The sequence below is a fragment of the Schistocerca gregaria genome, chromosome 6 (assembly GCF_023897955.1).
Source record: "Schistocerca gregaria isolate iqSchGreg1 chromosome 6, iqSchGreg1.2, whole genome shotgun sequence".
NCBI lineage: Eukaryota > Metazoa > Arthropoda > Insecta > Orthoptera > Acrididae > Schistocerca > Schistocerca gregaria.
The window spans coordinates 193,091,866-193,116,878 of record NC_064925.1 but is presented as its reverse complement, the minus strand read 5'-3'; the positions used below and the strand labels follow the sequence as shown (position 1 = coordinate 193,116,878).

At 39.0% G+C, this 25,013-nt stretch overlaps 1 protein-coding gene across 4 annotated transcripts in view; it reads left to right on the top strand.

Annotated features, from left to right (window-relative positions):
- Positions 1–25,013, top strand: part of LOC126278176 (protein cappuccino-like) — a 350,827-nt gene that overhangs the window by 264,235 nt on the left and 61,579 nt on the right. Inside the window, exons 7-10 of one of the 4 annotated variants that reach the window (XM_049978073.1) lie at positions 861–938; positions 8,335–8,543; positions 22,952–23,966; positions 24,243–24,263. In XM_049978073.1, coding sequence (XP_049834030.1) covers positions 861–938; positions 8,335–8,543; positions 22,952–23,966; positions 24,243–24,263 — 1,323 coding nt within the window. The remainder of the gene's footprint in view (positions 1–860; positions 939–8,334; positions 8,544–22,951; positions 23,967–24,242; positions 24,264–25,013) is intronic. The other 3 variants (XM_049978075.1, XM_049978076.1, XM_049978077.1) reach the window with 3 other exon arrangements.

Genomic DNA, 25,013 nt, shown 5'->3' with positions numbered 1-25,013 from the left:
ATCTTCCTGTGCTGCACTTCCTCCATCACTCTCATGCATTTTAGTGTGTTATTTCTCTATCTTCATGTGGCACATTGCATCCCTCAGGCTCACGTACTTTCACATGTTATTTTCTATATCTTCCTGTGCCACTCAAAATTTCAATTTATGCATGCTTATGTTATCTTTCCATTAATAATTTACACTCAAAGATATGTTACAATATACTACATGCTGTTTTCCTGCTTGCCTCTCCCCCAGTTGACTCCCCCCTCTACTCACAATCATACCTCACCCCCTTTTCTCATGCACAATTACTACTCCTTTCACTCCACTATGAGCTCAATGCCCCACTTTTGCACTCTTCTGCCACTCTGATGCACGTTTCTGCCCCATCCTTAACACCATCTTTTTGCCCTAAACTTCTGTCCCTTCCACCTCCAACCTCACTATCCATACCCTGCTCCATGCTCTCTCTTCTTCCCTCTTCACCTCTTTTGTTTTCACATCTCTCACTACCCTCTACTACCTCTCTCTCAATCTCTACTGCATTCCCTCTCCCCCTCATCCTCTATCATTCTATACTCCTCCTATACTCCTCCTTCTCTGTCCTTCCCCACCCCTGCTCCACTCCACCTTATCCCCCAGCACCGTCCACACTCCACCCTCCTGATTCTCCTCCCTTTTCCTCCCCAGACCCATCTCTGTTCCATTTTCTACAATCTCCTTCTGTCTTAATTATTATATTAAATATCATTCAACAGTGTACTCCAAGATTTAGGCAAAAACTGTAAGCTACAAGGTAACATTGTTATAAATATAGTTAAGTTTGTATAGTGAAATTCTGTCACAACCTGTTCAGTTTTTGAATCATTTATCAGATGGTACTCCAGTTTCTGCTCCTCCAACACCTGCAGCAGGGAGTGTGGACAAGTCAATACGCAGATTAGAAGAAGAAGGTAGCCTCAATTGTTATGGCTAATGATCCTTTGTGGCATGAGTAAATATGCACTTTGCACACAGGGATTGTTTGTAGAAGCTTTAGAATCAGCTGTGTAGATTAATTTTTTTGTTTAGCTGCCATTTATTTTTTACTTTCATTTCCATGGAAAGTAGTTCCTCTTGGTGACTTTCAAGTTTTTGGTAACAGTAGAAAACTCTGGTAAACTCTGCTTTCATCTTAAAGTTTCTCAAACTGCTCGGTCTTGCTGAATTATGAGCATTCGTTCCTGTAGCCTTTGCCATTTTTTATCCATCACTTTACAATTCCTGTTGTTGTTTTTTTTTTTTTTTTTTTTTTTTTTTTTTTTTTTTTTTTTCTTTTTTTTTTAAATTTCAGTAATTGATGTGTTCTCTATGCAATTTTTCCAAGGCAAATACTTTGCAGTCTTGGTGACAATTATCTTTACATTGCAGTAACTGAGACATCATACATTGCTACTGCCAGTATTTGGTTTATATATATTACTACCCATCTTATAGAGCTCTCTTCAAATATCTTGCAATTTTTGGCATTCACTCCCAATATATTTCTGTATTAATAGTTATTATGACTACAAAAATTACCTATTCACATGAACTATGACTTAGTCTACACAAACACAATATAAGACATAAATCATGTTGTTTGTGTAGAATTCCTTTCCTTGGTGCAGGATCTCAAATGAACCAGTGTAATTTGGTCTAAAGTTCTTCAAGTAGCTACCTGTGAATATGGTTTGAGATATTTGACATCGATGCAAAATGGGGAAAATTATGTGTAGCATTACTATTTAGATTTGCTGAATGAAAATGTGGTTAATTGCATGAAACATCATTTAGTTTAAATAGTGTTTCCTTTTTATAACACATTGACGTATCTTTTGAAGTTTATTGGTACACACATAAATATTAATAACAGACAGTAGCTAAGCAGCAGCTACTAAGTAGAACTAGGAAAGGAGTTCATTTATTTTATGTAGTTATCTGATTTTCTGCTAATTTAATTATGTTCATTTGTATCCTTACAAAGCATTAATAATGATAAGCAAAATATGAAGACAGCCTATTAAAATAATTTGTCATTGTTATGTGGGGCAGTGGGTTTTATTGTTCATCCACAGCAAAAGGGCGTGTAAATTACTTAAATAAATAACCTGAAAGTAGTCTTAAATGTGATACTGAAATATGAAATGTGATTTATCTATCTTGTAACTTACAATTTTCAAATCATTTGATGTGTAAGGAGACATGTCAAGATTTACAATAAGAAACATTTTAAAGGGAAATATTCAAAAGTTTGCATTATTACATATAAATTCTGAGATACTGCTCCACAGATACATACTGGAATTTCTAGTAGATAGACACAAGATGTATAATTATCTTGTTCAAACTGTGAAACTGTCCAAAATGAATTCTCCAATAGCATAATAACACTTTTCCTCCTGAAGAGTAAATAGTAATATTTAAGTGAACCACGTTCCTTGTTAAATATATTATTACTTTGCCATTGTAGATCTGAATCGTGAGATATGCTGGATATGCTGTGGGTGACATACAATATGATACAGTATGGAATAATAATACTTTATTGCTCAAATGGTAAACTATAGCAAAGCACATTTGCATGATTCAAAATCGTAGAGCATACTAACTACACACAGTCAGCTTAAAAGATTGTCCTTTGTGAAGCCAGATCTACTGTCAGTGCGGTTACACAATGTGGTTCCCCATAGAGTACCCACCCCCCTCCTCTTCCCCTCCATGGTGTGGAGCACTAGGGGAAGGTGTAAATGTGGACCGATGACAGTACAATAAGGCGACATCCCTATGATGGTGCTGAGATCTGTGATGTGTTAAGGGCATTGCCCAGGATGGTATCCAAGCAATATGTGTTGCTGGTATTGTGGTCTGGCTCCCACTGCAAAGCATCTAGGTGGAAATCTTCCAGGTATGACATTGGGTGCACAGTCCAGCAGTAGAGGGACTGTTGTGGAATGTCCGTTGCTAGGGGTGCTGTCAGGAGCTGTTGCAGTCCTCAGATGCATTGTTGCTGTCCTCAGATGCAGTGAGGGAGAGGTGTGATGTTCTGAGGGCTGTGATTGTAAAGAAACCACTGGAAGGCAGCCTCAGTGTGATGGTTGCCAAGTCCATGTCATTGACCAGTTCATAGGAATGTGTGCAATGCCGGCTTATGAAACTGTTCCCTGCATCATGTTTGGTATGTTGACCTTTGGTGACCAGGAACTTGTCAAGCAGTTTCACACTATGATTAGTGGGTCAAGCTGAAATCATTAACAGCCAACCTGCGTCTGGTTGAGTTGCCATTTTGGGTGATGGAGGTTGATTTGTTGCTGGAGGACGGGTTATCCTGAAGGGTCTACTTTGGTTGTAAATAGCTGATAGATAATGTGTTGTCTCTTCCACTCAGTAGTACTTCAAATTTTTGCCACCTTTTAGAACCTTGAGAGAATCTGTATGAGGCTGCAAGGTGCACCAAACCGTATTGTGAAGCATGGCATGGTCGCATTCTGCGAGTGCCTTGTGGATGAAAACTTTAGGGGCACCATGAGATCATGGAGGTAGCATATTAAGTCATGCATTGCATTCTTTTATCCTGTGTTGAGGGTGGGAAGAGCAGTGGTTTCTCCTGGGGGCACCTGTTGAGTGATGTCAGGAGAATGGGTGAGTGGCTTGCCATACAGCACTTCAGTAAGGGAGGCATATAGATCATTTTTCTGAGCAGTGTGTATGCCCAGTATTGTACTTCTGCCCAGAAAATGCTGTTGCACATCATGGTGGCTTTTAGTATACAATACCATCATTCCACAAGGCAATTGCTTTGAGGTTGATGAGCAGTAGTTTGATAATGATGAGTGCCACAGAGGTCACATACTTCACTGAACAAGACAGATCCAAATTGTTGGTCTTGGTAGGTGGTCTTGGACACTGGACACCCATACTGGGAAATGCAAGTGTCAGTGAAAGCTCTGACTGTTGATGCTGCTGACATGTCTTGGAGGGGAGTGCTGTCATGTCTTCGAGGGGAGTGGCTTTTATGCACTGCTTGGTGTGGTCAGTGACTGAAAGAATGTATCAGTAACCCTGAAATTCAGGGAGAGATCCCACCACGTCAAGATGCATGTGTTGGAACTGCCCTTTTGGTATTTTAAATTGTCTGAGGGTTGGTTGTATGTTGTGTCCCACTTCATTGTTTTGACAAGGTATGCACATGTGTATCCACTTCTTGAAATCTTTGTAGATGTTTGGCCATATGAAATGATCTGCAATGAGGCATGTCATGGGTTGAACATTGGGATGTGACAAGTTGTGCAGCTGGTCAAATATGATCTTATGAAACAGTTGAGGTACGAAGGGATGAGTTTAGGTCCATGACACATTACACCATATCTATCTTGTTGTGCCTGGTATCACACAGTGTTCGGGTTTAAAATTAGTTGTTGTATCATCGAGAGAGCCTTGGAGCTGTATGGTGTGAGAGTAATATGTGTCATTACCTTGGGAAAAAATGAGGATGTCATTGAGGTAAGCATACAGAAGGTTAGCTTTAATAGAATATTATCTAAACCAATTCCCATGTTTGGTCCATGTTTTTGAAGCCATAAGGTATACAGAAGCACTCAGATAAGCCAAAGGCATGACAATTGCTATTTTTTGTACGTGTTCTGTACTCATCTGTATCTGGTGGTAAGCTCCTTTGCAGTTTTGGATGCTCAAGACAGGTTCTCCTGCAAGGAAGTTGGTAAAGTCCTTGATATTTGGCTTTGGATAACTGTAAATTATGGGATTGGCATTAAGAATGAACTTAATTCTAGTATCAGATTACTTGCTGAAAATTTCAGTTCCTCACAATCTTTACCATGAAATAAAACTGAGGTGTCATCAGCATAATTCACAATGTGCAAGTTAATGGGGAATCCAACGTCATTAATATATACTAAAAAGAGGAAAGGTCAAAGAATTGAGCCTTGAGGGTCTCCCTGTGTTACTGTTTCATTTGTGGATTTAACTTCTGAGGTCATCAGTCCCCTATAACATACAACTACTTAAACCTAACTAACCTAAGGATATCACACACATCCTTGCCCGAGGCAGGATTCGTACGTGCGACCATAGTGGTCGCGCGATTTAAAGGTTAAGATCGTATTGTCAATTTGATGCGTAAGTTTGGTACTCTGTTTCTGATTCACCAGATAGGTGGATAGAAGTTTCAGTGATGCATCACTGATGTTGTATCCTCACAATTTTTTAATATGAGAAGCTCATGGTTTACTAAGGCAAAAGCCTTGCTCAGATCAAGGAATATTCTGGCTGTGTGCATACCCCATTCTATATTCCTATATGCTTCATGGAAGAAACTAGCAACAGTAGTGGCCATGCTTAGGTCTTTCCTAAACCCATGCTGCAATTCGGTAAGCATTTTGTGTCTTGAGAAAAATGTTGTGAGTTGTGATAGGATAACTGTTTCAACTATTTTACTGAAGGTAGGGATTAGTGATATCAGTCTAGGATTTGAAACTTCTTCTTTACTTCCCTTCTTATGGATTGGCTGAATTACACTTATTTTTAAGGCATTTGGGTACACGTTTTCATTAATGCTACAGTTGATAAGATAGGTAAGGTGTTTAGTTATTTCATTGGCACATTTCTTTAACGCCACAATTGAGATACCATCCCATCCAGATGAATGGTTCTTCTTTAGATTTGTATTGTGTTAAATATTTCCTGCTGATTCACCTCCATAAATTTGAGCTCTGTACCATCCATGACATCAATCGGTGTACCAGCCTATAGATACATAATAGGAGCTATTTGGCCAGAAGGAGAGATAAGGTGCTTATTGAATAAGTTTCATACTTCATTTGGATCTTTCACTAGATGGCCTGTGTGTCTAATGCTAAGTGGTTCACTCTGTCCCTTGCTGGTGGCTTTGCAATGTTTATTGATTAGTCTCCAGGATGCCTTACCTATGTTGGCTGAACACTCTGTTGCATCATTGTTTATCTGTTTCCTCAAATGTAAAAGGCGTGTCTTAAAAGGTTTTTTGGCTTGATTGTACTTTTCCTTCAACATATGTGGTTTTGTTTCCTTATAAAACAGTCAAGATCATATATTTTCTGCCTTAACTTAATCAGCCTAGTCATAAGTTTCAGCCTGTTATTACTTTCAAGATGAGAGTTGGTTCGTACACTGGTTATTTCTTTGACAGGGCAGCAGCAGTTGAAATGCTTCAGCATTGTCCTATAAAATTTTTCCCATTTGTTTTCTAACCCTTTATTTTGCTAAATAGTGCCCTATTTCTCCTCTGATAACTTAGTTTTGAGGGTGCTGATGTTGGTGCTATTCAGAATTCGCTTCTTCTCAATTATCTTAGTTGCTGTTGGTACAGTAAACCTTAAATATTCTAACACCTGACAATAGTGATCTAAGTAATGAAAAGCAACACTTTGAATGTTAACATTGTCTTTTACATTTTAATTGACTATTACATAATCTATCTTACTGGAGCTTGACTCTCTTACTCTAGTGTCAGAGTTCACTATACTTGTGAGATTGTATGAGTTTAGTGTATCTGTTATTTTCAAATGGGTTGTACTACACGAGTTTGCATCAATATTTAAGTCTCCAACTATGCTAAGGTAAGTGGGGCCTGTTTGTGTAGTTGCCCTATTAAGTCTATGAATATAGTACAACACATCTGTATTTGGTGGGCGGTACATACCAATAACTTTATGTTTAGCTAACATGCTTGAATGAATGTTTATGTGGACCACAACACCAGCCATTTCAGTTGTTCCTTCTTTGCAGTATTGTTAAAAAAATGCGATTTTCTTAAATGGAAGACATTAATTTACAAATATTGCCACCCCACCCCCTTTGTGCTGTTGCCTGCAGTAACTATCTGTTACCACATAACCATCTAATTTGTAATACACAATTTCATTGTCTTTTAGTCAATGTACTGTAATTACTAACAGGTGTGGTGCATTCTCATCCACAACTACTTGCAGCAAATTGAGCTTATTCCAAAGATACTGCACATTTAGATGCATTATCCTAAAGGGCACTGATATTTTACAACACTTTGTGACATGGTATTCTGAATCAGTTGAATTATTACACAAGTCTGTAACACCGAACTGTAATGATGATTTACTCACTTCTAAGCCAGTTTCTTGGTATGTGAACAGGGTTCCTTCCAATCGAAGGGGTTTAGTTCAGTAAAATCGTATTGCTTGAAACTGAGCATAAAAAAAAACCTTGTTGATTATAATCTAAGATTATCGGGTCTGTGGTTTTATGCAGCTCCTTACAAGGTTCTGTTATCTGGTTCACTAACTTGAGCTTCCCATTTCTGTTTAAGTGAAGTCCGTGCCTGGTTTGTTCTTCATGTTTCCAGTTGCTTAAGTCTAGCAAGTGCACATGATTTAGTTTTTACATAGTTTCTGTAGCTCTAAATTATAGCACTCAATTTCTGTATTAACACATGACTATTGCAGGAGATCATGTTGCACTGGAAGGTTTAGTAGGGTAACATTTGTGTTGTACAGTTTTGGCAATAACTTCCTTTAAACTGCAAGTTCTAACTTGCTCTCGTTTTTGTAAACATCGTTGGCGCCACCAATGATTACAATGTGGTCGTCTTTTTTCAGATTGTTTGTTTCTCATGAATTCTTGACGACAGCACTTAATATAGCTCTGGGTTTAACTTTTGCGAATACAGAATATTCATTGTTTGAAGCTTCATGAACGGGAGCTGAAAGGCTTTTTCCGTCCGCATACAGTAATACATTTTTGTGCTTCCAGGCATTAGAATATTTCTTTTTTGGCCTTTATCCGAGGGCTCCTTATATTTACTTTTGCTTACACTATTCATTGTGTCGCTGGCTGAGTCAAGTGGTGAAAACTTATTCGATGTAACTGGTTTCTAGTGCTTTGTTTTTCACTTTCTTAATGATTTCTTGTTCTGTTTTTGGACTTTACTGCAGTCCATGTAAATTTATCTGTAGTTCTCATTACTAAACAAAGCTTTGTGCCCTTCATCCCTTGAATGTGGTTGATGATACTTTGGGAGAGCCATCCAGCCTCTTACAGATCCACAACATGACCACCCAGAAACTCAATGAACAGTATGAGTTCTACTCATCATTGCCACGTGTAATAAGTTTCAGTATGTATTAACAATTTTACGGCTAAATTAAGCACTAAATTCTTAAGCACTGAATCTTTTGCTTGTTAAAGTGCTGGCATGAAAACACATGCTAGTGGTACTATTTTTCAATTATATGAAAGCCCAGGAAGCAGTTATGTTTAAAAAGTGCTATAATTTAATATTCACCTTTTCTGTCACAGAATTCCAGCAAGTGGTTATGGGCCTGAAACGAGAACACCGTGAAACTCTAAACAGGCTAATACGAAATCAGGAAGTAGCTTTATTCAACCTGCGGGGAGAGCATGAACAGAAGGTCTATGAGTCAGAACAGAGGATAGCTGAGCTAGAAGAACTTGTTGACTCTTTGAGGCAACAAATGGAAGCAAATAAGACCATAGCTGATATAGAGGTTGGTAGCTTGAAAGTGTCAAGATTACCATAATGTAGCAGATAAGTTTATTTGTTCTTTATATAACAAACAATAAGTACTCTGACATTGTTGAGGATTATTACTGTTACCAAGTGTCACTGTCAATGTTTCATTCTGTTGAAGTTTCTGTTTAAATTTTGTGCTAAAATCAAAATTCATGTTTAGTGTAGAAAGGTTTTGGAAGAATATATATACTGCCCAGTATTTATTATACTTTGATATCCATATTTAAGATAATGTTATTAAACTAAGAGAAATTTTGGCATCTTCATAGTATCTGTAGTTGCCTTGTAGATCAGCTGGTAAATAAATTGAAAACACATGAAACAGAGCTGAAACCCTCTGAATTTGCACTTTGTGACAGTAAATGTAGTAATGTAGTAATGATGTGAAGTTGTTATTAACAAACTTTAATCACTTGCATCACATCATTATAATGGAACATTAAGCAGGCAAGGCCACATTGTTATTCATGTATAAAAGGGTTACAGTTGCAGGAAAGCTGCTACATATAAAATAATACAGCCCTTGTGAAAGAATTTATCAGTTCACTTTTCTATCAACTTCAGATTCACTACACACAGGAAACATTTCACAGCTTGCCAATTAATAAGGACGGAAGACTTTTTCGAAGACACTGGAGTCACACATATGGTAGGCTGGTAGATCAAATACACACCCAGCCATCCAGATTTCTATTTTCCATGGTTTTCCTAAATTGTGTAAGCTGAATGGTTGGATGGTTCCTTCAAAAAAGACTTCCTTCCTCATCCGTCTACATTATGAGCTTCCTTCTAATTACCTCATCATTGAAAAGATATAACAGATATATAACCCCCACTCCCTCCTCTCTCTCTCTCTCTCTCTCTCTCTCTCTCTCTTTCTCTCTCTCTCTCTCTCTCTCTCTCACACACACACACACACACACACACACACACACACACACACATATATATATATATATATATATATATATATATATATATATATATATATATATATATATATATATTCAATTGCTGCTTACTTTTTATACAAACATAGGTTGCCATAAAAATTGCTCTGTTTAAATACTGCAAAACTAAATGAATAGATTTATATTCATTTTGCATCTGGTGTGATGTTACAGAGTCCTCAACAGAAATAAATCAGTGTAGATGTATAGGTGGTATGTCATTTTGCCATAATAGAGCAGAAGTTTCAAAGAAAACAAAAGTAGAAAAAATTATTTGCCTTTAATTTGAGGTTTATGTAAGAAAGCTGGAAAAGAAATACATCTGTATCTTTAGGTCTACTGTGAACAAATGTTACAGAATTTTCACCAAAAGTATTCCTCAGAAAAATTCTTTATCTCAGCATTCACTATGTATCAATGAGAAAATGTGCAAAAAACCAGTGGCAAGGTGGTTACATAAAGAGCTGGTACATCAATAAAGAGGATTTCTGTTTGATTTCACGGAGAACTGGACTCTGTACTTTATGTTGCATGTACCTGATATTAGTAGTTTCTCATATTGTTGTTCTTGGAAATGAGTACTTTTTTAATCCCTTAATACCTGAATAAATTTCTATATGAAAGAACCCACGCAAATTGTAAATGGTTGCGAAAAGACACGTGACCTCTTGGCCACAAACAATCCAGAGCTGATAGAGAGCATCATGACCGATACAGGGATTAGTGATCACAAGGTCATTGTAGCTAGGCTCAATACCGTTTCTTCCAAATCCACCAGAAACAAACGCAAAATAATTTTATTTAAAAAAGCAGATAAAGTGTCACTAGAAGCCTTCCTAAGAGACAATCTCCATTCCTTCCGAACTGACTATGCAAATGTAGACGAGATGTGGCTCAAATTCAAAGATATAGTAGCAACAGAAATTGAGAGATTCATACCTCATAAATTGGTAAGAGATGGAACTGATCCCCCCATGGTACACAAAACAGGTCCGAACTCTGTTGCAGAGGCAACGGAAAAAGCATCCAAAGTTCAGAAGAACACGAAATCCCAAAGATTGGTTAAAATTTACAGACGCGTGAAATTTGACACGGACTTCAATGCGAGATGCCTTTAATAGGTTCCACAATGAAACATTGTCTCGAAATTTGGTAGAAAATCCGAAGAAATTCTGGTCGTATGTAAAGTACACAAGCGGCAAGATGCAGTCAATACCTTCACTGCGCAGTGCCGATGGTACTGTTACCAACTGTGCCACTAAAGCGGAGTTATTGAACGCAGTTTTCTGAAATTCCTTCACCAGGGAAGACGAATGGAATATTCTAGAATTTGAAACACGAACAGCTGCTAGCACGAGTTTCTTAGAAGTAGATACCTTAGGGGTTGCGAAGCAACTCAAATCGCTTGATAAGGGCGAGTCTTCAGGTCCAGATTGTATACTGATTAGGTTCCTTTCAGATTACACTGATACAATAGGTCCCTACTTAGCAATCATAAACAACCGCTCGCTCACCGATAGATCTGTACCTACAGATTAGAAAATTGCGCAGGTCGCACCAGTGTTTAAGAGTCTTAGGAGTAATCCATTGAACTACAGACCTATATCATTGACGTCGGTTTGCAGTAGGGTTTTGGAGCATATACTGTATTCAAACATTATGAATCACCTCGAAGGGAACGATCTATTGATACATAATCAGCATGGTTTCAGAAAACATCATCTTGTGCAATGCAGCTAGCTCTTTATTTGCACGAAGTAATGGCCGCTATCAACAGGGGATCTCAAGTTGATTCTGTATGTCTAGATTTCCGGAAAGCTTTTGACACCGCTCCTCACAAGTGACTTCTAATCAAGCTGCGGGCGTATGGGGTATCGTCTCAGTTGTGCGACTGGATTCGTGACTTCCTGTCAGGAAGGTCGCAGTTCATAGTAATGGATGGCAAATCATCGAGTAAAACTGAAGTGATATCAGGTGTTCCCCAGGGAAGCATCCTGGGATCTCTGCTGTTCCTGATCTATATCAATGACATGGGTGACAATCTGAGCAATTCTCTTAGGTTGTTCACAGATGATGCTGTAATTTACCATCTAGTAAGGTCATCCGAAGACTAGTATCAGTTGCAAAGCGATTTAGAAAAGATTGCTATATGGTGTGGCAGGTGGCAGTTGATGCTAAATAATGAAAAGTGTGTGGTGATCCACATGAGTTCCAAAAGAAATCCATTGGGATTCGATTACTCAATAAATAGTACCATTCTCAAGGCTGTCAATTCAACTAAGTACCTGGGTGTTAAAATTATGAACAACTTCAGTTGGAAAGACCACATAGATAATATTGTTGGGAAGGTGAGCCAAAGGTTGCGTTTCATTGGCAGAACACTTAGGAGATGCAACAAGTCCACTAAAGAGACAGCTTACACTACACTCTTTCGTCCTCTGTTAGAATATTGCTGCGCGGTGTTGGATCCTTACCAGGTGGGGTTGACGGAGGAGATCGAAAGGGGGAAAAAAGGGGCAGCTCGTTTTGTATTATCATGTAATAGGGGAGAGAGTGTGGCAGATATGATACGCGAATTGGGTGGAAGTCATTAAAGCAAAGACGTTTATCGTCGCGGCGAGATCTATTTATGCAATTTCAGTCACCAACTTTCTCTTCTGAATGTGAAAATATTTTCTTGAGCCCAACCTACATAGGTAGGAATGATCATCAAAATAAAATAAGAGAAATCAGAGCTCGAACAGAAAGGTTTAGGTGTTCGTTTTTCCCCTGCGATGTTCGGGAGTGGAATGGTAGAGAGATAGTACGATTGTGGTTTGATGAACCCTCTGCCACGACTTAAATGTGAATTACAGAGTAGTCATGTAGATGCAAATGTAAAAACAAAAATTCATGGTGCTTTAGAAGTAACTAAAACACTCAGCAAAATGTAGCACTTGTCAGAAGCTTTGGTAGCTTCATGTGGTATCAGCACCTACAGGCACTGGTGCTCAAAAACCTTCCAATCATCAGCATAACATTGGTATGATGTAAATTTACGACATCTGCCACTAAAGGGTTAGTAAGGAATGGTATGGTCTGCTGCATAGGCTTAAATGTTTTTCCTCGCCAAAGCATAGAGTATATTTGCTAAAATAAGAAATTCAAAGTATTTGAAAACAGTTTTACCTTGACTGAGTTTGTAAGTTACTACACAAAGTTCAGGGAAGTTAGAGTCAGTACATGACATAAGAGTGTTCAAAAGTTGGCTGTCAGCTGACCGGTGTGCAGAGTGAACCCTGCTGTTTTGGCAAAAAGGTTCATTATAGAAGTGCTGGCCTTAACTTGCCCATTTCCCCATTCCCTTCCCCCACCCCAACACAGTCCCATCCTCCAACACATCTTAACATTCCTTCTTGGAAATCATGAGCTCCAGGGTGCCATATTTTGACAGCCTTTGAAAGTTTTTTTTCTCAGTGTCATTTGCTTTTAGCTAAAACTCAATTTTGGCTCTGCTTGGTGATTTTTTTTTTTAAATTTTGACAATTGTGATTGATATCACCCAGTTAGCTTGTGATAATTTCTTGCCATGGTTACATATGTGTGCCAATGGCCTCAATGCAACGGTAACACTGGTTCCTCTCAGATCACCAGAGTTAAGTACTGTGGGCTTGGCTAGCACTTAGCTGGGTGACGATTCAGGTCTGCCAAGTGCTGTTGGCAAGTAGGGTGCACTCAGCCGTTGTGAGGTAAATTGCAGAGCTATTTGACTGAGAAGTAGTGGCTCTGGTCACAAAAGCTACAGTGATTGGGAGGGCAATGTGCTGACCACATGCCCCTCCACATCTGCATCCAGTGATGCCTTCGCCTGAGGATGACACAGTGGTCAGTCAGTAAAGTTGGCCTTATGAGGCCTGTTTGGGTGGAGTTTAGTTTCCTTACACATACATGGTGGGTCAAATAAAAGTGACCCAGAGAACAGAGCTCCAGAGGAAAGGAAATACAGTACTAACCCAAATACAGCAGTACTAACCCAACTATAGCAGATGTTGAAAATGACCACCATTCACCGCTTATCACTTTTGGGCCCTGGTCAGCAAGTTGCTGAAGGTGGTTGCAAGCTGAACCTCTGAAATTACCACAGTCTCCTCTGAAATGTTCTGCTGCAGTTCTTGAACACTGTGAGAGTTGTAATTCTTCATGCTTTCCCGGCAGTATGTTGACATCTTTGATATTCAGGAATCCAGTCAGATGTTTGCGTCATTCTCGCAAGATATTTCAACAGTGTGCCTCGCTGTCTTCTTCAGGTGCTACCTGAAGAAGACAGCGAGGCACGCTGTTGAAATATCGTGCGAGAATGACGCGAACATCCAGCTGTGAGAGTTGTTGCGATATGCCTTAGACTTGAGGGCTCCCCACACAAAATAATTGCGCACTGACAGATCAGGTGACCTGGGTGGCCAACTAGGGACACAACCTGACTGACCTTTACTAACAACCCTGTCAGGCATGAAGATTGTGTAAATGTACTCCAAGGTGCAACTGACTGTATGGACAGTTGCTCCATCCTGATGGAGGTAACTGTAGGTCTCTTCCTATTCTGTTAATGCTGCCACAAATGGTTTCAAAATATTGACAATGTAACGCAGCAAAGCCGGAGTCTGCTGAGAGAAGATGGGACCAATAATGCGGCATGCAGACACTGCACGCCAAACCCCATCCTTCTGACCATGCAGTGGTGTTTTGTGGAAGTTATGTAGATTCTCCATTGCCCAGAACCTGTGAGTCTGTGAATCGACATAAACACTCTGGTGAAACCAGACTTCATTAGACGTAGAGAGCAGATCCATGTCCAAGCCACTGATTGTTATCTCAGTGAACAACCACTCATAAAACTGGCTGTGCTGAGAAGCATCTGCTGGTTTTAATGCATGAACAGCAGACTCTCTGTAGTGGTGCAGGTGCAGGCCCAGGTGGAGTATTCATCTGCATGATTGACGTGATATGCCAGTCTCTTGCGATAGGCACCAGTTTGATTTGGTAGGACTGCGAAGAATTTTCTGGTGAACTGCAGTGACATTTTCTAGTGTAGAGGCACATTTTGGAATATTCCATGCTGTGTTCAAAACAGATCCTGTTTGGCACCATTTTCGTAATAAGCATAACACTCTTTTTGCTGGCACTTTGACACCATTACATTTCTCAGCAAACAACTGATCACACCGTTTCCACGATTTTCTCACAACAAGAAAGATATGAGATCATTTTTAACATTTAACTGCAAGTCTGTCCCTTTCCACAAACCAAATGTTCCTGATATTGAATAAAGCTTTCTCATGTGGAGCAGATGTCCCAGGCAAAGAAATTACAAACTCAACCCTATTAGAAATATTGTAACTTGAAATATCAATTTTTGCCAACTTGAAAATTTGCCATTTGGCAGCACCTCCAGATCACTGTTATACCCATCTTTTGATTTAAAAAAATCTCTTGTGTTTGGTGGAGCAATAGTATTTATAACTCTTCTATGTTTAGTTTTTTTCACATAATTTTTAATATCACCTTTTTCTTCACATGCAACAAGAATTTCTTCAGTACACAGTCTGCAATAAACACATTTATTATTACTGACATGACATAATTTAAAAAAAAATTGGTATTCCTGTTGCAGGTTGACAATAAACATACACTTTCTTTTGCCCATTACTAAATGATGAGACCAAAAAACAAATGGAGATAAAAATGATCAAAAATGTTTAGACAAGTTACGTCACACAGTAAAACCACATAAACACGTTACTCCTTTTGTGTTGCCAAATGGTTAACAGTATATGGTGTTAAGGCAGAACCAGTTGTCATGCCCTCCCATTAACATCAGTGCTTGCTCCAAGGTCAGCTGAGACAGGCATGGTTGTAAAAGAATGTTTAAAAAGGCAATATTGAACATAAAGGTTTAAAACCAAAAGAATCCTCACCAGTCCTAAAATTTTCATTCCCCAGACATTTTTGCAACCCTGGATATTATCCAGCAGCACTAAAAATCTAGGACTGTATGGCATAATTCTCAACATACTGTAAGCTTATAATTACTCTCTCTGTGGTGAGGGTGACAGAATTTGGTGACCCCTATAGAAATAACACAGTGTTTCCCAACCTTCTGAGACCATTGCCCCCTGAGCACAATCAGATATTAATTAGTGCCTCCCTCCGCACCATAATTAAAATTAGTGTTTAACTAAACTATAGAATGAAAATAATTTTCTTTGAATACTTCCATTAATAAAATGACAGAAAATAAATGACATTTAGTTATTGTGGGTGTTCCGTTAAACCATGAAGTAATGATTCAATGAGACAATTGGTACGGGTTATTTTAGAAACCTTCTTTTCTATATAAAACGATGAATCAGTCCTAAGTGCATCGCTATTGCTACCTGCAACTCCTTTTCAGAAAGGAAAGCTAACTGTCCACAATGAGAGTAGACACTTGTCGCAAAATGTGCTTTCTGTGCACCAGTCCTCTCCCAAACAACACTTTCTTTCCCCTCGCCCTGCATTTCCATTCACAAGCAACCAAGTTAAAATCTGTGTGCTGTACTTATGCCTACTGTTTGTATATCACTTGAATGCTAGACCTCCTTACCTCTGAACTGGCACAAACTGGAAGACTGCTGACAATGCTTTGTGTCTGATCACTGCCGCAATGACAAACAATAATAATACTGAGCAGGCCTACAGTAGCGTAGTATCCGTTAAAAAGTTACTGCTGCACTGTGCTGTTGGTTAGTTCGGTTACTGTTTCCAAATGAAGAATGAAGCAATTTCTGGTCTATTGCTGGAACTATAGCTTAGAGAAGGCATTTTCATGACATATTGAAACATATATGATGGATGTGTCTCAGTTTTACTGTCGTAGATGCATGGTACATAGCATTAAGAATTTGTTTAATTGGTGGAATATGTGAGTGAGATGTTGTTCATACAACCGTTTCACTAGCTGTAACCTCTACCATACTGTGCCACACATTAATGCTAGTCTTTGAAAAGAAAATGTAATTCTTGGTAATTTATGTAATCAGTATTACAGTCACAAAATGTTGATAATGGTAATGCTTGTTTAAAAGTAATTTAGTTTTGTGGCTGAAATAAAATAAAATTTGTTTCTGCCCCTCAGAATTATACTTCATCCCTAAGGTGGTAATCACCACTCAGTTGGGAACCACCACTCTACAGTAAGGTAGTAGCTGTTCCATAGTTGATATTGTATTGTGCTCTCAGTTACTTCATTTATTGTTGTGAAATGATTAATAAAGTAATTTGTGGTCTATTGTTGGAACTATGTGGGGCAGTCAGATGAAAACAAGACAGATGGAAAAAAATTATGTAAACTATTTATTATTTCAAAAGTAAACACCGTAACACACTTAACCCTCTGTTAATAACAGTCATGCAAACTAAGTTGACACTTAGTGGGGTAGCTGAAGGGAGCAACAGTGAATGGGAAATACCTTTATAGTCACTCCCAACAGTCACTGCACTGAGTGTCAACTTTCTTTGCTCGAACAGGACATTTATCCCACTATGACAACATGGTCACTGCCTTCATGAAAATGTGTTTGCAGTTTTCTTTGGAACCATGACTGTACCCAGACGTGCACTTCTTTGTGTGAAGCAGATCAGTGACCACAAATGCCTTTCTTCGGGGCACCAAAAATTTGGAAATCATCTGGGGGAAAGATCAGACTGTACAGAGAATGTGTGAGAGTTTCCTTGTGAAACCTCAGCAGCATAGTCAAAACAACAGGCACACCAGCTCCAGGGAAGTCTTTTCCTTTGATTGAAAGGGTCACATGCTGCTCATTGACTTTCTGTAACAAGACACCACAAAAATTAATGCGCAGTGGTATGTGGGCACTTTGCAAAAATTTATGTTTCCCATCAACTCCAAGCACCCAGGAATATTGATGTACAGCATAATTCTGTTGCAGAATAATGCTGGCTACATGTTGCCAATGTTGTTTTGGCTAGGCTGCAGAAGTTTCACTGGGAAGTCCTTGTGCACTCTTGTTATAGCCCCAATCTCTTCCAAAGTGATTTCCATGTTTTTGAAGCCCTGGAGAAAGTCATGCATGGCTGTTGATTTGCTTCAAGCAAAAAGTTGCATGCCTGTGTACAACTGTGGTTCTGTGGGAAACTACAAACATTTTTCCATTAAGACATTGACCGCCTTGTCTCAGAGAGATTGTGTTTGAGGTGATAAAGATTTTACTTACTTTTGTGCAATTTGTTTTGTTTTCACTTGACTGCCACTTATACTTACAACAAGAAGGCATTTTTGTGAGATATTTAACCATATGTGATGTGCCTGTCTCATAGATGCATTGTACAAAGTATGTGTGTAGTGGGTTGTCAATATGTGGAAGATGATGTTCATGCACTAGATTCACAAGCTGACAAGTTGTAACCTCCACCACATTGTCATGGGCTACTGCTAGGACTGTACAGTCTTGATAATTTGAGGTGGTTGGGACTGGGGCCACCTTGAACTACTGAAATCGGATTATCGAAATTTATGTGGGAAAGGAAGAAAACAATGTGATTCTTGAGTTTCTCCCGGTATATTTGATAATCAAAATATCCATGGGTGTACTGCCGGTCTACAGTGTCCAACGGGCACAATATTTCAGTGATCATACATGTCGCCATCATCAGGTTAACTGATGGACTGAGCTCCTGTGAACGTACCGGCACAGAGATCTGTATGCTATGGCTGCTCTGAGGAAACTGGGTTCGGTCGCAGGACATCTGAGAATTGTATTTCGAAAAAATTGGCACTCAGAGTGGCAGATTCAACATGCTCTCCGCCCAACCACTACAGCACAACCTGTGGAGATGGATGAAATCACGAGGGAGGAGGTAGACACTGCATTTATTCCATATACAGGCTCACTCTCGGGGAAAATCATCCGCAATTTGGAAAAACACGGGGTCGGATCTGTGTTTTGTCCTCCAAATAAAACTCGTGCACTGGTGGGGAGCACCAAAGATGACCTCGGTTTGAGGAAGGCCAGCGTGTACCAGATTCCGTGTCAATGTGGCAAGTCGTATATCGGTCAGACGAAGCGTACTGTCGAGTATCAATGCCATGAACACCAGATGCACACTCGACTGATGTATCCAAGCAAGTCGGCGGTCACTGAACATTGTTTGTTGAAAAATCACGCTATGGAGTATGAACGCACGAGGATTCTGGTACAGACGTCAAGATACTGGGACAGCATTGTTAGAGAGGCCATCGAAATTCACACCAATGCTGACCTCATAAACTGTGACTGTGGCTATAATATATAGCAAGGCTTGGGAACCAGCAATTGGGTTAATCAAGAGTAAGACGAGCAAACATATAGTTGTGACGACCAGGGTGGACAGAGACATCACTCCGATGTCATCTCAGACGCTGTCGCAATCTGTTCCACCGCACGACCGTGGCACGGGGCGTGGACAGCAGAGGGACCATGCCGCGGGTGGAGGGTATTTAAATTGGCTGCCACTGCGACCGAACCTAGTTCCCTCTGAGCAGCCATAGCGTATGGCTCTCCGTGCTATCACGTTCACAAGAGCTCAGTCTGTCAGTTCACCTGATGAGGGCGACATGTATGATCGCCGAAATATTGTGCCCGTTGGACACTGTGAACTGGCAGTACACCTGTGGATATTTTGATTAAAAAAAACAATGTTTATAAGAATAAACCACACAAACAACACCACACTTGTTTTTTTCTATTTTTTGTTTTTTCTTTTTTTCAAATTATGGCTTCTTTAAATGTTTTTCATTGAGAGATTCTTCAGAGCTTTTTTTGAAGAAAACTGTTCCAATGTAATTAACTATGTTGCCAAGTCATTTCAGTGCTCTAACGTAACATTCAGAATAACTTCTCATTTGTAGAGTTGTTTCAGTGTTCTGACTTACCATTCAAAGGCACAAGTTTGCTTTTCTTTGTTGTAGCAGTCATTTCTAGGTTTACAAGCAAAATACTTAACAAAGGAAATGAATGTAACACTGTACTTTACTATAATGACAAACCTAAACCACCGCTTGCAACAGAAGGTGTGATTTTGTAAACAATTAAAAACCAGGAGACGCATATGTGTAGTGTTGTTGAACAGGTGTTGTGCCGTAAGTGGCTGGAGGAAATGGATCCAGGTTCCATATGCCGTACAGTAGTATTTTTTAATTTTTTTTATTTTACTTTTGTTTTATGAGGCTCAGATTTATTGAACATTTGCAATTCTGAGATTCAAAATATTGAAACTCTACTTTATTTGAAAAAAAAGTTTTTGTTGGTAACTTATGTAATAAGTATTACACTCTTGCAAAACAGTGATGGTGGTAACGATCTTTCAAAAATAAAATAACTTACTTCTCTTACTTGTTTTTACCTCTCAGAAAATTAGGGATGATCACCTCCAGGTTGGGAACCACTGAAATATCCAAATGGCTAGTGGATTGTCTACCTCGCTCATGCCATTTCTGAGGGTCGAATTACACTAATACTTACTTAAATCTGCTATCAGGAGAAGCAAATGCAAAAGGGTAGGGGTCTGTAATGATACGCAGTTCAGGAATATGGTGTATAATATCTCACTTAAGTAAATGATAGCTAAAAATCGTTCCAGTGATTATCAGAGAGATTTGAGATCAGTTTTGGTCACAAAATTTCATAGAAGTTTACAGTCAGCACCATTATCGCCAGAAGTGATTGTGACCTCCATGGTTCTGAGTCAAGTTCTTCTGAGAAATAAACAAGATTAAACTTAAAATCTATGTTTACAATATATGAGGATGGTGAAATACCTTTATACTTCAAGAAGAATGTAATAATCCCAATACCAAAGCAGTTGGGGATGAACAAATGTATCACCAAACCAACAATTTGATAGGTCATGGTTGTAAACTTTAAAAACCAATTCCTCATCAAATTCTCAATCAGTGGACATTACTCAAGAAAAAACCAGGACTACAGAAGAACAGAATGACTGATGGAATCAGATATGGGGTAAGATCAGTTTGAGTTCTCAAGAAATTTGGGAACACAAGAGGCAACACTAATTGTAATTAAATGTTGGAGTAGAAATGAAAACTGTAAGCTTTGTCAATGACATTATACTGTCAAAGATGGTATGTGATTTTAAAGGATTGTTTGAAGGAATAGACAGTGTCTGGAAAGACTCTAATGAGATGCAAATAAACAAAAGTATATAAAAAAAAGTAAGAGAGAGAAGCCAAATGAAATTGGGCGATACTGAGGAAATTAGATAAGGAAACAAGATACAAGAAGTGCCAGGCATGTTAAGTTATCTTGGGTGCAAAATAAGTGACAATAAAAGAAGTAACGAGGATATAAAATACAGGCTAGCAGTAATAAGGAACGTCTCCTTGGGAAAAAGAAATATTTTAACATCACATGTAAATCTAAATGTTAGGAATTCTTTTTTAATTGTGTTTATCTGGAGTTTGTGTTACATGTAAGGGGAATGTGGATGATAAAAATTACAGACAAAAAGAGCATTGAATCTGTTGAAATGTGGTGACAGATAATTAGATGAGTAGACTGGAGAATTAATGAAGAGATACCGAATTAATTCAAGGAATCACCAGTTTGGTTCAAATGACTCTGGGCGCTATGGAACTTAACATCTGAGATCATCAGTGCCGTAGAACTTAGAACTACTTAAACCTAAGTAACCTAAAGACATCACACACATGCATGCCCGAGGCAGGATTCGAACCAGCAACCGTAGCAGTCGCGCATTTCTTGACTGAAGCGCCTAGAACCGCTCGGCCACTTCAGCCAGCTCACCAGTTTGGTAATGGAAGGAAGTTTGTGTGTGTGTGTGGGGGGGGGGGGGGGGGGAGGGGGTGTTAGAGTTGACGCCAAGGGCCCAAGGGATGAATACAGTAAGCATGTTAAAACGGATATACATTGCGTTAGTTATGCAGAGAGGAAGAGTCTTAACATAGAGTTCCCTCACAGTAGATAACAACAACAAAAAATTACAGTAGCAATAGATTACTGTATTTGGCAGCAAGTTTTCTATCATCATTGAAACAATATTAACGCACCTTGACAGGTGTACCTGTCCACTGAAGTGTAAATTACGTTACAAAAAAAGACATTTTAAGACTGGAATATAACACAATTAGCTCTAGATCACTTTCTGGGATTGAGTCTGTAGCAAGAAGTTAATAAGTTAATAATAATGATGATGATACAAGAATATAAATATTTGTGTCACTGGAAAGCTTCAGTATTTTATCTATAGAAGTAAATATGCATACTTAGTTGTGAACTTCTTCTTTTAGTTTCTTTTTGATCAGGGATTTATTGCCTCCATTAATAATCCTAAATGTACAAAAATAATCAAAAACAAAAAATAATCAAAACCATTTCAAAGATGTACAGATGTATGCCTTCATAAAAACATATCTTCCTTACCTTCTCTGCGTATGGCAAAAGCAAAGTTTTATGTTGAATTTTCATTCTTAGTGTTTAACTATACAAAATAATAACATAATCACATTGTTTTGCCATTTTATGAGAAATGCTATTATTAAGGACATAATACAGAAATTTTTGTACAGCTTCATTTTGTAGGGTTAATATCGCATTTTAAAAATTTTGTTTTTTGTAATTCCTCGTTATTCAAACAGATATTTGCTACAGGTTCAGGAACTCAATGAAAAAAATTGAACTGTGTTTGTTGAATATTATCATAATTTAGTTACTGTCTGTTTACCTTAAACCATTCACTTCCAATTTTCCAATTTTTAATTAGCGACTCTTTCAGAAAGAGGACTAGGTCTTTTTTTTTTTAAAAAAAAAATCCTTGTGCTTGACTGGTTGCATCAATCATTAATAACCATGTTATGTAACTCTCTTGGTCCCATTGAAAAAGAGAACACTAGGCCTTTGAAGAGGCAAAGTATACATGAATAAAGAAAAAAGTTTGCTGTTTTATCGACAGTAAACTGTTCATTACTTGTGACTATAACATTTTGTCTATAATTCCATTTGTACTAAATATTTCTTGAAGTCTTCAGTCAATTTTGCATTAAATAATTCACTATCCTTCTAATAATTACTGTAACTTTATGCCAAACCTTGCAGGATTTAATTTTAATAACTGTGTTTCGTGGTCTTAGTCAAATAACACAGTCTCTCTCTCTCTCTCTCTGTGTATGTGTGTGTGTGTGTGTGTGTGTGTGTGTGTGTGAAAGTCTCTTTTATTAGTGGAGGTACTGCTGGTTGCTATAATCTTAGTTTTACATTATCGTACTGGGTTATAGTTGCATGAAATGACTGGGATCTCCACCAGGGCAGAGAACACACTTGTTCTCAAGAACTCATTTTTATTCAGTTGTATTACCCAATGTTTTCTTTTATCATTTCAGTCACTGACAGCAAAAACAAAGGCCGATTTTGACTCTCCAACAAGAGATGGCTCTTTCAGATTTTCTTCCGAGAAGAAACAGAACAAAATGAAAACTAAACCTGAGGACATGGTTGTCATGAGAGCTGTCCCTGCAGTTGTAGAAGAGGAACCAAAGAAACCTGAAATCCACACAAAAAAAGTGATTGTCTTGTGTGAAAAAGCAACAGACACTAAAGACTTAATACCAATGAAGGAGCAATGTGTTTCAACTACACTGCCTCTTGAAAATAATAGTATGATAATGTCAAGTGAGAAAGTTCAGCATGAAAATAGTGAAACATCAAGAGTAGGTGGCATTCTACATCAGACATCAGACTTTCCTCCTGCAGTTACAGCAACTGAGACTCCTGCTGAAAGTTGTGTTCCGGATAAAGTACCTGAATCGATGCAGAATTCTGTACCTGTGACAGCTCAAATTTCTTCTGATCGACTTGTATCTCCTTCTTCTGCCAGCCATCCATCTCCACCACTGATGCAGTCACTTCCACCCACTGGAACGGGAGGTCCAGCACCACCACCGCCACCGCCGCCACCACCTCCGCCCCCTGTAATGGGAGATGTTCTGTCAACTCAACCTCCTGAAGTGGGAGGACCTCCACTACCACCGCCACCACCCCTTGGAATGGGAGTATCACCACCAGTGCCCCCTCTACCCTCTGGAATGGGAGGCCCACCGCCGCCACCTCCTCCGCCCCCTGGAATGGGAGGCCCGCCACCTCCGCCCCCTCCACTGCCCGGAATGGGAGGCCCTCCGCCACCACCCCCTCCACTCCCTGGAATGGTGGGCCCTCCACCACCGCCCCCTCCACTGCCTGGAATGGGAGGGCCACCGCCGCCCCCTCCACCCCCAGGCATGGGAATCCCTCCTCCTCCTCCGGCACCAGGTGGTGGTCCTCCACCTCCGCCTCCAGTACCAGGTGGTCCAATGCCACTGCCAGTGCCACCTGTGGGCGGATGGACTGCCGGCAAAGCCAGTGAGTATTTATGAATTCTGCTTATCTTTAATATTGTAGCACTAACTACACTTGCAAGACACTTTTGTCTTTGGCTTGGATTAAAATGAAACTGCAAATAATATTTCCATTATTCCACTTACATTGTTCCTAATTCCTCAGATGCAAATGATTTAAGCATTAGAGCTAGATGCATATTTTTATTTTCTTTCTCTTTTTTATTGTACTTATTTTTGTGTTGATTAACTGACACCTTATTTCTCGCATTGTCCTCACCTATAAACCTGAACCTGGTAGTGGCTCCTGGACCTGTTACAGGTAAGAAAACTAACATCAATGCTTGATGCATGCTTCAGTTTTGTTTTTCTTTGTTAATTTTCTGTATCTGATTTTTCTTTTTTGTGCTGTCAAGGGTGGTAGGCTTTACATAAGGCAAAGCAGCCAGAGCTGCAGAGAAACATAACTGCTTGAAGCTTGTTTGCTAAACTGTAGAAATTTGTAAACCAAATAACACTTAGTTTTCATTCTATAGTGTACCAAAAAGATTCTGATTGTCATATCATTAAATATGTTTCCAAACTGCATTAGTTTTTCCAGATAGTATTTTAATTTGTTGCTCAATTCATTACTTTGGGTCCAGTAGAGCTTAATATGCCACCTTAGCTCTGTATATAAATGACTTAACTGCCTTGGATACTTAATGGCATCTCACTGTTTTATTACTATTCTTTTCATGTCATAATCTGAATTTGATTAGTTGCCCCTCAACAACACCTGGAAAAGACGAGGCTGTGTATGAATATAGTGAGACAGAAACTTGATTCTTACTTTCCTGTTTCTATTATGTTTCTCTACACTCTGAATTACTTGTGTGAAATCTAGTACTTTGATTTCACAGAAGAAAGAAGAATTTATTTTATAATGAAGGTTCTTTGCATGGTGTTCTGAGATGCATGTTACATTAGTTTTCTTGTATCTTTTTTTCCCCCCCTCCAGCTTGCAAACGTAAGTAAAGTATCATGTATATAGTGCAAGTACTTCCCAAAATGAAATTAATTTGCATCATAG